The 14,524-nt window shown below is 31.7% G+C and overlaps 2 protein-coding genes across 4 annotated transcripts; one reads left to right on the forward strand and one right to left on the reverse strand.

Moving 5' to 3' along the window:
- Positions 1 to 2,415: 2,415 nt before the first annotated feature.
- LOC113863484 lies at positions 2,416 to 4,752 on the forward strand. Its single transcript, XM_027497083.1, has 3 exons — positions 2,416 to 2,528; positions 3,920 to 4,027; positions 4,106 to 4,752. Exons 1-3 carry the CDS (start codon positions 2,420 to 2,422, stop codon positions 4,249 to 4,251), a joined length of 363 nt encoding a protein of 120 aa, XP_027352884.1. The 5' UTR covers positions 2,416 to 2,419; the 3' UTR covers positions 4,252 to 4,752.
- Positions 4,753 to 8,843: 4,091 nt separating this feature from the next.
- On the reverse strand, positions 8,844 to 13,241 carry LOC113861954 (leucine-rich repeat receptor-like tyrosine-protein kinase PXC3). 3 transcript variants are annotated; one of them, XM_027495079.1, is made up of 3 exons: positions 13,123 to 13,241; positions 9,648 to 12,298; positions 8,844 to 9,549 (listed from the first exon to the last, which is right to left on the reverse strand). In XM_027495079.1, the coding sequence occupies exons 2-3, from the start codon at positions 11,983 to 11,985 to the stop codon at positions 9,224 to 9,226; spliced, it is 2,664 nt and encodes an 887-aa protein (XP_027350880.1). In that variant the 5' UTR covers positions 11,986 to 12,298; positions 13,123 to 13,241; the 3' UTR covers positions 8,844 to 9,223. The 3 variants fall into 3 exon arrangements, with proteins under 3 accessions (XP_027350880.1, XP_027350882.1, XP_027350881.1); XM_027495081.1 differs by lacking the exon at positions 13,123 to 13,241 and adding an exon at positions 12,691 to 12,877; XM_027495080.1 differs by lacking the exon at positions 13,123 to 13,241 and adding an exon at positions 12,547 to 12,877.
- Positions 13,242 to 14,524: the final 1,283 nt, after the last annotated feature.

Below are 14,524 nucleotides of genomic sequence, written 5' to 3' on the forward strand. Positions count from 1 at the left end.
TCTAAGCACTGTAACTTCACTGATGCACAAAGCCAATATCTATCTAATCATAATATTGGTGGTGTTGTTTTGATCATGATATGCTGTGTTTCTAAGTTTGATATTCCAGTCTTTATTATTTTCTTCACTTAACATTGCATGTGACTGCTGGGAAAGGCTACATGCTATGCAAGTTCGCAATGCTTGTAGAGTATAATTCATTGTCATTGGCATTCTGTTTATAGAAATTGCAGGTTTTTCTACATAGTATAATATTTACGAAAATGAATTTTAATTAAATATATATGACAAGTTCTGTTTTCTGCTTTTGATATTGAACTATAATCCCCTTGTATTTTTATTGGTAGATCTGCCTTTTAAAGTACCGTGACTTATGATATCAGAGTTTGATAAAAAAATAATGTAATCCACCCAAAAAGAAAACGTTCAAGGAATTTCTATTATGAATTCTAACAAAAATTATAGATTGAGATTACCAAAATAGAATATATCAATGCTATGTTTGATATTGTAATCGATGCAAATAGGAAATTCCCGTTTTTCAACCTCAGAAAGCACAAATTAGCCATCTTGATAAATAGTACATTTTTGTGATTGCAATCTAACCATAAAGTGTTAGTTTATAAGATTTTAGTAATAAAAGTACATAAACAATCGTATAATTCTTTGCAGGTCGAGTTAGACATGAAAATCTTCAGTGTTATTTATTTTATATTTTGTTTGTTTTATTCCTTTCAAACACTCTCACTCAAGTTAAATTTCAATTACATTGTTTTTATTTAAATTTTAAATCGATATATGAAGCAATATATTAAATTTAATATTCTTTTAAATAAACTAAACTTTAATGTTATTTTAATTTTAGTCAATTATTATTGGAATTTAATTTTTAAAATTTAAAATTGACACATTAATATAGATGAATGTCTTAATTCGAATAATTTTATTTCATAATTTATCCCTCAATTTTAATTTTTTAATTTATAAATCTACCTCTATATATAAAATATAAGTCTTAGTTCTTAAATGAGAATATTTTAGAAATCATTTTAAACAAGAGAGTTTTTAAGAATTAGTTCTCTTTCACATTATGTCATATGACTGTTCTATATTGGGCATTTATTTTTCAATTCAATCTTAATTTTAATTTAATTTTTTAATTAAAAATCTACCGCTTTAATAAAATTTATTAAATTAAAAAATAATAGCACTGTATATCTCTGGTTTATATTTTAAAAAATTATTTTAATTTAGTAATATCCATCCGTGCATAACTCTGGTATTGTATTTTATACTTAGATAGATTGGGATAATTCAAACTCGATTAGAGAAAACGCCTAAATCACAAAATTAATTCAACCGCAAAACACTTACAAAATGAAAGATGCTAGATTACAAGAGCAGTACAATAATACACATAACGAAAACCTAATATAACCTTACATGCATGCTCAAATTTTTACATAGAATTTTGCAAAATTAAGGTTTTAGAAAACAAATTTAAAATTAATAGTTAAGTACTAAGAAAATACAATTTCTCAGTGCAGATGGACTTTGAAAGAGCCACAGAATGTTAAAAAAAAAAAGCTTCCCCAGTCATCTTTTATCATAACAAATATGTAATGTAGCAATGTAGTGCTTCAATGATAAGAATAATTAGTGTTCCAAAAGAACGTGAATCCCTTTCAACAGCCTCTGCAGCAGAGATTGTTGCCGTTCAACTTACAATGGTTAAATTAAAATTCGATAAACATAAAATTAAAATTTGTTAAAGTTTTTTACGTTGGAAAGGTAGCACGAAGGATCAAATTTGATTTCAGAAGCCCACAAAAAAAGTAGGGGTTTGCATATAATTTTTTTATTATTTTCTTCATTTTTGTTTAAATGAATTGCTTAAGTGAAAATAAATTTGGACTTCAAATTCTGCTAGAACGAGAGAAGATGCGAATTCCTTTATTTTTGCCTCCATCAAGATAATTCAATGTTATTGATGTGATTGACCCACTTGACTGAGTGACATGAATGTAATAAAACAAAATTAAAACTCAACTTCTATATATTTATAAACTTAATTGGGTTAGATCAAATCAAATACATACGATCATTGGATATATAAAAAAATTATAATACAATTATAAGTTATTTAGTAAATAATTTGTGTAATAAGGCAAAGTCATCTAAATGTAACCCTTATAGAATGTGCATTAAAAGTTGTAACACAAACTTAAAAAAAAGGTAGAACAACATTTTAAAAAACCAAGTAATATCTTTTTTCCTGCGCACCTATATATGGAAGATGGGACTTTTGTTTTTGGCAATTTTTTGGTCAGTGATTTGTTTGGACATTAAATGTTGTCTGAAGCATAATAATGGGCCAAGTGGGGAAAGAAGCCCAAATTGGTTTATAGAAGAAAGCAGAATGTACGTAGAAACGTTTCTGGTTCTCTCTTGTCTGACACTTTTTTGTATTGTTGCCTCTCTCTGGCTCTTCCATTTCGCACTTTCGCCCAATAGATCTCAACCTTCAGGTACGAACCCTAACCCAAACCCTAGCCTCTCTCTCCCATGTTTTTCTCTCAAATATCCGATTATGTTGCCGTTCGAATAGGCTCCCATTTTAACTGTCCCTCATAATTTCTTAGTTTCGTTATTTTTTTTTTCTTATTTTCTTTTTGTTTCTGTTTGATTAATTCAACTTATTAATCGTGCGTGTCGTGGTTGTGTATTGGATTTTGTGCAACTTTGATTTCCTTTCCAAAATTTGCCCTAAAATTCATCTAATCTTCTATAACATGTTTTATGCATAATACATATCCTTTGTGGCAATGCCTTACCTTGTCTATTCTTTCTATACCCTGTGGATCCAATGAAACAAGGATTTTGGATTCTTGTAATGGCTTTTATTTTGTGAATCTCATGATTTTTATAACTGATACCCGTTAGGTGGTGTCAACAGAGATTTTGGGAGTTGGGTTTTGGATGGGAAGGGAGAAGAAGGTAAATATTAAAAAGTAATAATAACTAAAGAATTATATAATATTTATAAATGTAAATAAAAGATGAACACATTAAGTTTATACTAATCTATCATTTTATGGATTTTATTTAAAAAAATTATGAAATTAGGGAATGCTAATTGGAAATAATCCTCCAACCTGTAGGCATGTTAATGTTTTGGATGGCGTATAGGGATTTTGTATTGTCTGTGGAAGACTTGAATTATCGACTATCTGTTACTGCTTTTCTGCAGTCAATCATGTTAAACCTAAGCAATATCTCCTGAAGCACGTTGGGTTTATTTATATTTGTTCATGAGTGAGCGGAATCTAGTATCCTTGTGCCTCCAGTTGTTAGGACATTTAAATTGTGTTTGGATAGAGGAATTCTGAATTCCTATATTACATATATTTGGATAGTAAAAAGAGTATTTTTAGGATACTTTAGAATTTTAGTTAGAGAATTTTTATGTCAATTACAAGGAATTTTAAATGTCATGTCTTTAGAGAGAATTTTAAAAGTCCTCTATTTTGCTTAACTTTTTGTAATTATCATTCATAATTCTTCTCATACTTGATTCACATTTTAAACATCACTTATTATTGATGTCGAATTCTCCATCTGAACACAAGTTACACAACATTAGCGTTCAACCAGTGTGGAGTTTTTGTCTAAGAGGGATTTCCATTGTTATGTTCACAGATAAGTAGGGCTGTAGGAATTTAGTTGCCTTGTCAAACTGACTGTTTTGATTCCATGCTTTTAGTGCCTATGCAGTTTAGTGTGAAATGAACCCTGATTGTTGATTTTTCCAGTTTTCTTGTCATATCCTTTTTTGTTTGGATAGAATGTCTCTGTCATGTAGTCCTTTTCTTTATCTTTTTGAATTTTGGTTGTTATTTATGTTTTTGTTCGTGTACAGCATACTCTGTAATCATGTCAGGCAAGTATATCATATCTGCTGTACTTGGATCATTTGGAGTTGCTTGGCTTTGTGATCATGTTATTGCAGACAAAAAGATATTTGGAGGTTAGATGTATTTTCCGCAGGAATTGATTTGCTTTGTAGATTTTCCTGCAGTACGTAATTGTTATCTTCTTTCTTCAGGAACTACCCCTGGCACTGTTTCAAACAATGGGTGGTGGGAAGAGACTGACAAAAAATTCCAGTCATGGCCTCGTACTGCCGGTCCACCAGTGGTCATGAATCCTATAAGTCGCCAAAATTTCATTGTGAAGTCTCGCCCAGAGTAAATTTTGTTTATTGATTTTGAGCTAATTGGTGCACCTTGGTCATGGGATGTCTCCATAAATGGTAGTCATGTTTGAGGTGAAACTCTTGCTGTTCAATTAGTGTTTGGACGTTTTACCTTGTGAATGTTTTCCTTGTCTAAATAAAATGTTACTTTCACAATAATTGATTGATTGATGCATATTGTTGTATTCAAAGTCTATATTTAGTCTTACCTTGAAATGGATGGGAATGAATGCCTAAAGGCTAAAAATCTAAAATTATGTTTAGCAGACGTGTTTGCTAAAAATATTATGAGTAGTTTATGGTGTGATTCTTTCTCTGCAGCAATTGTCTCTGCTACTATATTGGTTACCTTTAGATAGTGTCATTTAGCAAGAGAATCCTACTTGGGATTATCTTCTACTCTTGCTGTTAAATTCTGAGTGGTGTTGAATCTATTTTAACAATTTCTGAAGTAATCCTGAATTCATTGATACAAATTTGGAATTCAAATTTTATAGCATACTTGATTGATGTTTGTGTGCGAGATATATTGCAATCAATTGGTTTGCATCATGCCTCATTCTCAGCACCAATTTGTGAATGTGCATATCAAGGGGAGAGAACTGTGAGTGCGAAGGTGTCAGCTTAGCATGATTTCCTCCATTGAAAGCTCGTGTTCTTAATATGTATGGTTATATTGAAAGAAATTTCCTGTTTTGTTTGAGTTGAGCCCGTTTCTACTCAGTTTAGAAATTATGTAATCGGAGTTGCTGCTGGAGAGCATACTTTGACGGCTTTAGTAAAGCCACTTCGATTTTTTGTTAGTAACTAAACATATTATTTAGTAAAATTGTTAAACTTATGACTGCTAGCAATGAATTGGAACATACCAAATTGATAAGAAAGCATTATTGCGCCATATTTAGCCCTCGCTTCATTTTGTGGTTTAACAAAAATGAAACAAAACCTAATGAGAACATGACAAATAGTTTATAATTTGAGAGTTAACCTCGGGAGTTTTATAACCTTCGATTAGTGGTGCGTTTTGCTTAGTTATAGATAGCGATTCTAAATCAAGCTTCCGTTGCAATCGCAAGCAATGATATATACATCACCTGAGTGCGTTTTTGAATTTAGAAATGTGTAATGGTTAATTAGCAGTTAATTTTTAGATATCTATTAATAACGGGAGTACTGTAATTTTAAGATATTAATTTATTGATTTTATTGGTTCCATATTTAATGAAATAAAGACATAAAATTAATATGGACTTAATATATCATCAGTTAATTTAGGAGAGTTAAAAATAATTAAAAAATATTAATTGATTATGTTTATTGATTTTTTATGACAACAGTAATACTTCAATATGAATATCATTTTAGATATTTCAAACCTATTTAAAAGTATATATTTGATTGGTTATTTATTTAATTGTTTAATAAAAAAAATTGACTCAAAAACTTGGAGGAAAAGATTGAAACTAGGGGAGCATTTGATTGAGGTGCTTACCAGGGAATATTGTATACTTTTTTTAATTGAGTTGTGATTCTTTTAATATCTTAAAAATTAAAAGATATTTATATTTTTTAAAATAAATAACTAATCCAAAAATTAATGGTCACAATTGTTTCAAATAAGAGAGTATAGAATACCCTCTCATTTACCAAAATATTGTAGAATTTGCTTTTGATTAATTGTGGTATAAGAAGTAAAATATTGAAGATGATGAAATGTTTGAATTGAAAATTAGCGCAATACTCTTAAAAAAATTTACAAATAAAGGACAAACAAAAACCATAAAAAATGGAGAATAAATTGGAAGAAAGGGGAAAAAAGAAAAAAAAAAAAAAGAAGCTTTTGTTAAAAGGGTTAAAGAAGATTAGAGGTCTCATAAATAGCCCCTCAATTTCATAGAAAATAAAGCTAGTGAGATGGGTTAGTATGAAATTACATCACAAAATGTAGGATTTAAGTTTTAAAATTTGAAATTGAATTAAATATATTTTTTTAGTTTTATCCGATTAATCTAAATAAGGGCTTACTCTCAAAATGTGAAAAAGAAAACTTTTGTTTAGTTTAGGTATCACTCAACGAGCTCCTCTATCCATCAAAACCCACCATTATAAATAACCCATTTTATTAGGTTTAATAGAAAAGAAAAATCAACCACAAAAAAAAAAAGAACAATCAAAAGATAAAAAATTAATTTTAATACTTATTTCATAAGTATAACTTAATTTTTGGACAAACAAAATTTAACATAATGAGTTACCTCAAAGTTATACCAAGTAATAATCTTTCTTGTTCACAAAAGCTGAAGAAATAATAATAATAAAAAAAAGTATTGTGAATAGGATTGGGTAAAAAAATTCATATATAAAGACCCACGTTATCACCAAAGTTAAAATGGTTCAAATTGATAACGACCACCTGAAAAAAGAGAGGAGTAAAGATGAGCTATCTAAATTGAAAAGTTCAGAGACTCTAACCTTTGCAACATAAGATGTAAAAAGTTGAAAGGGATAAAAAATTTTAATTTAAAAATAAATATTTTTCTAATAACACAATCATCCTCAGTATCATTAAAATATAAAATCCATTTAGTTGAGGAGATATTGATAAGTAATAAATGTAAAATATAAAATGAAAATGAGAAAAATAAATAAATAAATTACATAAAACTTTCTACATATTTCGTTGTATAGGAAGAAATTTTAAAATTTCATCTAAAGTTCAGTTGAGTCTAATAAAAAAATAGAATATTTTAATTTTTTTTAATTTTTATTTATCGATCTATATATTATTAACGAGGATTTACTGTTTAGAAAATGAAAAACTACTCTTTTTCTTACTTTGTCACATGTAAATTTTAAGATTAAATTTAATTCAGAATAATATGTAAATTACATTTACTATAATAGTTTTACTTTTTATCTACATATTTGTTAAGTGTGTTTTAAATTTTAGAGATTAAAATTATTACTTAATTTTTTTCATTACTTTAGATAAATTTTTATATTCTTTTGTAAATACTTAATTTTATATTTATAAAAATTATCTTAATTTTTTTCTGTTTTTAAAATTTAGATTTTCTTTATAAGAATCTTATCTTTTGAATTTATAGTTATTAATATATATTAATTATTGACATTTAATTAATTTTTTTGGACACTATGATAGAAATATTATTTTAAAGTAAATTATATTTTAAAATTATTTAATTTTATTAAATATTTATCATTTTAATACATACTATTTGTAGTTATAAAGTTAAATCAAAATATTTTATTAAAAATTATTATTTAAAATAATTTTATTACATATAATTTATAGAATTGAGTCAATTTATAAAAACTTCGTTTGAAAAATTAACAGAAAATTAAAAAAATAGGAACACAAACAAAAAAAAAAGTTAATAATTAGAAATGATACAAAATAAACTTATCGATTTTGGCGGTGTGAAAAGCACTTAACTTAAAAATATTGCCACTGCAAGATAATACTCTTCAATTTGGTTTATTAACATTATATTTGAAATAATAAGAAGTCGTGAATAACTTTTAGAGAATTGAAAGAAACCAAATTAAGTTAATAAAAATTATAGTAGTATTTTTCTGGTATGTTTCTCTCAAAACCCATCAAACTACATGTTTTTATACGCATTTATGGTAAAACATACATATGTACGGCTATTGAGAGTAACCTGTTGCAATTTGGAAAAGAAGCTATCCTAAAATATTGCCAATTTATAGCATTAAATTGTTGAAACTAGAGCAACAAGCATGTACACCTTTCAGAATGAGTTGCCAAGTGAATAAACATGTTTCAACGTCTACACATTTGGAGAGAAGTGAAAATCACTTTTGACAGCGAAGTTAAACAAGTGAATAAACAAGTGAACAATCGTATCTTTGATAACAAGAAAATATAATTGTAATTCATAACAATTTATACTTTTTTTTTCCTCTCATAATCTTTCTTTTCATTTTCACCCAAACCAAACAATGCGTAATTAAGATAACTTATGTTTGGTTTGTTATTTTATTATGCATTAGATATAAAATAAAATAAAAATGCATCCTACTCTTATTCTATCTTAATTTTATTCAACTCTCTTTTTATTCTTTTAAATCCTATTCATATTCAACAGAGTTCTAAAGGAGAAAAGGAAAACGTAGTTTTCTTCCTCCACTTGAGTTGTATCATCATCAACCACACACAAGATAGTCTTTAACTTATTTTCCTTTCCTTTGTGGATCAGGTGTAAATTTGTGACAATAATTCCTTTTTCATCTTCCTTCAGATTTGGAGATAATATTCTCTCTTGCTTTTAGACTATTTTCATCCTAATTTCCTAAGATTTGGGAATAGAGGTTCAACCATTCATTAAAGAACAACGTTATTTTCAAGTAGGTTACACATTTTAGGATATATTTTTATAATATTTTGGGCAATGAAAGTGGTTGTGATGCATGTCTAAACAGAAACACATCCAGTAGAAGGTACAGCATGCATGTACACAATTACATGTACAGTCTGGGATCTCAACAAAAGTAAACTAGAACTTTCAGTTTCAATGGGAATAGACTGGTGGATAGATGGATACATCTCCCAAACGAGTAAAATACAGTATGAAAACTTTGGACTTAGCTTATAAGCAATAGGAACTGGCATATCCTGTTTCAAGGCCTCTTCTTGCATTTATCCTCCCCCAACCTAGTAAAGCATCCAAGTCAAATAGATAAGCTGCAATTTCACAACTTACCCTTGGACAAACTAGAAAGGTGAGGATCTATCAAAGCTAATGGTCTTGAATTTACTTTAACACACCACTTTCACCATGTAAAATAATTCCTGATACAAGTCTACTATTTAAAGTTGTAAGTTGTAACTCATCAGTTCCTCTGTATCCACGAGAGTTTCACATACATCAAATCTTCAATGGTGTAGACCACAGCACAGAATACTCAATTGGCTCCCTGTTCTCAGTTTTGCTTTATCTCTCGAAGCATTTCAACAACGTTCTTCATCTTTGGTCGTTTGGCTGGTGTATTGTCGGTGCACAGCAATGCGACCTTTAGAGCAGCAAGCATTTCTTTCCTCCAACCAAAGGAAACTGTGCTAAGCCTAGCATCCAATATCTGCTCCGGAGTTTCCCCTCTTACTGGAGCACTATGAACCCACTTCACCAAATCTACACCTTCACCAAAATCCTCATCAACAGGTAGTCTAGTTGTAAGGATTTCCAACAGAACTACACCATAGCTATAAACATTTCCTGGTGCTGTGACTTGCATAGTATATGCATATTCTGCATTACAGGAGAAATGTGACATGAAGCATGCTAAACACCAGAAAAAGTTAATAGGAATAATATATGGGAAAATTGCATGCCAGAAAATACTATACCTGGTGGTATGTAACCGAAGGAACCAGCAACCGCACTAATACTAGCGGTGCCTTTGGTTGGATCCAGAAGTTTTGAAATCTCGATCTCCCCCACCAGTGGCTTGAAATTTGCATCCAAGAGAACATTGCCAGAAGAAATGTCAAGATGGATGATTGCCACATGATGAAGGAAGGCCAAACCTTCTGCCACGCCAATGGCAATGGATAATCTGGCAGGCCAATCAGGCTGATATTCAGGTTTCCTGGTAGATTCATGAAGAAGCTGTGCCAATGTTCCATTTGGAAAATAATGATGCAAGAGAAGAGCAACATCTTCATAAATAACATAGCCAATTGGTCGCACAAGATTATCGTGACAAACTTTGCCTAGCCTTTCAAGTTCTCTAATCATCTTGTTCTGATGGTGGATTATTGTCTTGTCTACGGACTTCAGTCTCCTAACAGACAAGACCACCCCAGAAGGCATGATTGCCTTGTAAACTGTGCTGAAAGTTCCACTGCTGAGCTTATTAGTGTCTTTCAGTGTTGCTTTAACAACGGCATCAAGGTCCACTGCTTGTTTTAGATTATCAACAAAAACACTACCTGCTATTATGGTTGGGTTTTCATTGGTTCCATCATCAACAATACCAGCATCTTTTGCTACTTTTTCTTGCCTCTCTCTGATCATAAACAGCAAGACAACTATAGTTACTGACATAAAAACTGCCAAACCAGAACCAATTACAGCCAGTATGATTCTGTAAGAAACCCTGTGATGGTAACTCTTGTGATCATCATACAGGTCTCTGCATGAAGAGTTCAATGGCTCTCCACAAAGCCCTTTATTGCCCAAAAAACTTGAACTAGGACTCTTCTGGAATGGTACAAATGTTGGTACAGGGCCTCCAAACTGATTATTTGAGAAGTTTACCTCTATCAAGCTCAGCATTCCCTTCAGCTCAGGTGGGATATTACCAGATAGCCGATTGTTTGATACATCCAGAGAAACAAGTTTGTCCAGTTTTCCTAATTCCGGGGGCAGTGGTCCATGAAGATGATTGAAGCTCAAATTTAAAGCTATCTGTAAGTTCCTAATGTGACCAATCTCTGGAGGAATAATTCCAGTTAAATAGTTACTGCCCAGTTGTAATTCAAGAAGTTTTGCACAATTTCCAATTTCATGAGGGATCTCTCCTCGTATGGAATTCTGATCCAATAGCAAGTACTGCAACCGAGAGATATTGCAGATTTCATTCGGTATAGTCCCATTGAATCTGTTGTTGCTAATATCAAGCTTGTTAAGACTTTTGCAACTCAGAATTGATATTGGAATATCGCCAAATAAGCTATTTCCAGAAAGAATTAATTCCTGAAGGTTCATAAGTTGTCCAAATTCTTGTGGAATTGTTCCAGTAAATCCATTTGAAGCTAAATTCAGTAGGGTGAGATTAGAACACTGAGCAAATTCAGACACTAACTCACCAGAAAGATTGTTATTATCAGCTTCAAAGTACGTTAGGCTACTAAGATTTCCAATGGTCTTAGGAATACTGCCGACTAGATGGTTGTTTCCAATACGAATGCTGGAAAGGGCTTTGCAATTCCCAATTTCCTCAGGAAGATCACCACTAAAATTATTCTGGGTGAGGACCAGAACTTCTAGCTTCCCTGGAGTAAAAATGCTTGCTGGTATTGGACCTTCAAGCTGGTTAGAGTGCAGGTTAAGTATTTGAAGCTCAGGAATCAAGCCTAGATTATCTGGAATCTTGCCATCTAAACGATTCTCATAAGCAGTGAAAAGTCTCAGATTGGTTAAATTGCCAACCCAAGAAGGTAAATAACCACTCAAATGATTACTAGAAATTTGAAAGTCCTGCAATTTCTCTAGGCCATGAAGTTCCATAGGTATTTCTCCCACAAGCAAATTATTGGAAAGGTTTAATGATTTGAGGCTTCTGAGACCACCCAATTCAGGTGGAATTGAACCTTGAAACTTATTTGAAGACAAATCTAGAACTTCCAGATCAGATAAAATTCCAAAACCAGAAGGAATCAATCCATCAAAGTTATTATTAGAAAGATCAAGCCGCTTCAAAGCTTTGAGCTCAGACATTAAAGTCACATTACCTCGAAGATTCCTGTGAGACAGATCAAGGCTCTCCACCATTGTGTGGTTACCACAGCTCACTCCTTGCCAAGTGCAGTAGTCTGAATTGTTGCTATCCCCCCATCCAGGAACTTTAAGCTCTTCATTGATGGCTTGTAATATAGCTTGGTCTTGTAGCTCAGCGCCCACAAGCTCAGAACTTGACAAAAACCAAGCTAGCAGAATATGCAACAAGCATAGAATTTCCATCAGTGTACACTCTTCTCTGCTCTGCTGAAGTGAAGTGTTAGTGCCTCCACTCCACTCTCAACAGTTTTCTTCTCCAGGAGCAAAAACTGTTATCAAACACTGTCCAACAGCATCAATACCTTTTGCTCCTTGTTCTTTTTACTAAAAAGTTCAACTTTCCCCTCTTCTTTATCTTGCAAATGTGAGGATTTGGGACCAAGTATCACCTTGAATTTCTTCCTCAGAGAGATGCTGCTGCTTCTTGCATCACTTGCTTCAACCAAGATGCAGAATTTCAAGGGAAAATATTTAGAATCTTTCACTAGGAATGGCCCTGAAATGCAACCACCCCAGATCACATATCAATATTATGAAGAAAACCCATTTGAGATTTGTCTAAAATGTATAAGTTATGTGCTACTCCTCAGTTCTAAAGACAAAGAAAGTAAATGGAAAAAGAAAAGAAGAGGAAAAAAAAAACTTCCATTTTCACAGGAAGAAAACAAAAAGGATAAATGAAACAAAAGGATGATGATGCATTATGAACCGTGGGTTGCACATGAAACATGCCATACTTTGTACTTTGTAGCAGAAGAGAGAACTGCGGAAGCAAACAGTGAAAGTGACTGCAGCAATGCAGAGGAAAACGTCTTCACTCTTCAGTGAACAGAAGTGATGAAATGAGAGAAGAAGAGTTGAATGCTTTTGGGTACAGAGTTCACGGACCAGGTGTTTTCTTGTGTCTCAGAGAGGAGAGAGAGAGAGAGATTTGTGTGAGTGAGAAAGATTGGGAAAGAAATTCTTTCCCATGTATGCATCACGAGAAATGGGCAGTGATCAGTGAATGAAAGCTGCATAAAACTCCTGTCTCATTGCATGTGGGGCACAGTTTAACACACTGTTTGTGTTTGGGAGCATAATGCATTGGGCGCCATCAATTCTCATCGTCAAAAATCAAATCTTTATTTTCTGAAGTTCTGGTTTTGTATTGGTGAAAAAAGAAAACAGTAACCCCAAATGAAATTTATATAGAAAAATGCATTTTTCATTTATAATAAAGTAAAAAAGTTCAGTTGTTTTGAAAAATAATGATAGAGGGCTTCTATGTTTTCAGTTTTGTGAAACACTCAATCTGTAACATTTATTTGCTGTCAGTACCTAGCAAAAAAGGGATAGTGGATTGATGTCAGTAGCTAGCAAAGGTTTTGTTGGTCATACAAGGGGGAAGGATAATGGCCCTGATAGGAAATCAATTTGGAATGCCCTATACCCTCTTCTGAAAATTATCATCGATTTGAGTTTGGGAAGGTAAAAAAGTTGTCTTGCAAAGATCATCACAATACCTAATCCTAGGATTCCCTCAATGTAGGCTTATTTTATATAGGGCATTAGACTTGCCTTTTTCCAGAAGATATTTCAATATATTTTGTTAAATAAATATACCTAATATATTTCTGTAGAAGGCAGAAGTTCTGGATTTCTGGGAGCTGTTCCTTTTTTTACCTTCCCCCTTATCTGTTGTCTCATTCATGGCGCTCGCTTTTGGGTTAAGAAAATCTTTAGTTACTAAATAGTTTAATAAAAAAGAGACATTTACATTGTGAGTCTTGCATATACCGTGAAGCTTATAAAATTGATGTGTCATTTTTTCTTCTATTGAATCATCTAATAACAACTGAAGAAGATTTTTTCCCTCACTTTCACCTACATCTTCAAAATTTTCTAATTAACTACAGCACGTTACTCACTGGTCTGCGTTTCTTGCATTCATGAATCCAGCATGATGCAATCATGAAAGGGAAGTTTTAGCAAGTATGCATAAAAGGGATTTGATGTATGTTAAATCAGAAAGATAATTAGTAATACTCGGTTTATATCTCAGTTAAAGTACATCATATAATAGAACCATGCTGATTCCATCACCAAGTTACAATGTCAATTATATGGTACTTGGATGTATTTTGAACTTACCTTAATTCCTATATGTAACTTCTAATTTTATTAATCCTAATATTCAAACTTCAAAGTTTATATATAATATAGAATGTCAATTATAAGGTACTTAGATGTATTTGCTACCTACCTAATCTTTATTTGTTGAGAGGGCATATGCATGATTGAGTAATCAAAGTATCAAAACAGTGCTTGATTTCCACCCTCACCTTCATGCTAGGAGCCGAGGCTTATCTTTATTCTTGAAGACAACACTGAACATATAACTCTAATAGGTAACAGCTTATTGGATACTATGCAATGTTGCCATTGGGAAAGCCAAATCTCTTGAAAGGGGTGAATAAAAGGGTCTGTAACGTATAAAAATAAAGAAGAAGAATATCACAGTGACATGGCTGTGCAAAGCAGTGAGACAAACCATTTGCATTCTAACAAGTGGCATTATTTTAAGATATACCTTCTTTCTGTGTGGTTTTAAAATCATAGATAATACATCACATTAGCTAGGTACAACATTTTACAAATCGTGTTTAGAAAAATCAGTTAGTGTCAAAAAGCTTACTTAAGAAAGCATATTTTGTCCTTTAATTGTTCCCTCTTTGTTACC

The sequence above is a fragment of the Abrus precatorius genome, unplaced genomic scaffold (assembly GCF_003935025.1).
Source record: "Abrus precatorius isolate BTA unplaced genomic scaffold, Abrus_2018 Scaffold3, whole genome shotgun sequence".
Lineage (NCBI taxonomy): Eukaryota > Viridiplantae > Streptophyta > Magnoliopsida > Fabales > Fabaceae > Abrus > Abrus precatorius.

Bases quoted from the DNA above. Each gene is read 5' to 3' on its own strand.
- LOC113863484 (XM_027497083.1), top strand. From the start codon at position 2,420: ATGTACGTAGAAACGTTTCTGGTTCTCTCTTGTCTGACACTTTTTTGT. The intron at 2,529-3,919 runs GTACGAACCCTA...GTTCGTGTACAG, and splicing joins CAATAGATCTCAACCTTCAG to CATACTCTGTAATCATGTCA. The intron at 4,028-4,105 runs GTTAGATGTATT...TTCTTTCTTCAG, and splicing joins AGACAAAAAGATATTTGGAG to GAACTACCCCTGGCACTGTT.
- LOC113861954 (XM_027495079.1), bottom strand. From the start codon at position 11,985: ATGGAAATTCTATGCTTGTTGCATATTCTGCTAGCTTGGTTTTTGTCA. The intron at 9,550-9,647 runs GTATAGTATTTT...CCTGTAATGCAG, and splicing joins CTTCGGTTACATACCACCAG to AATATGCATATACTATGCAA.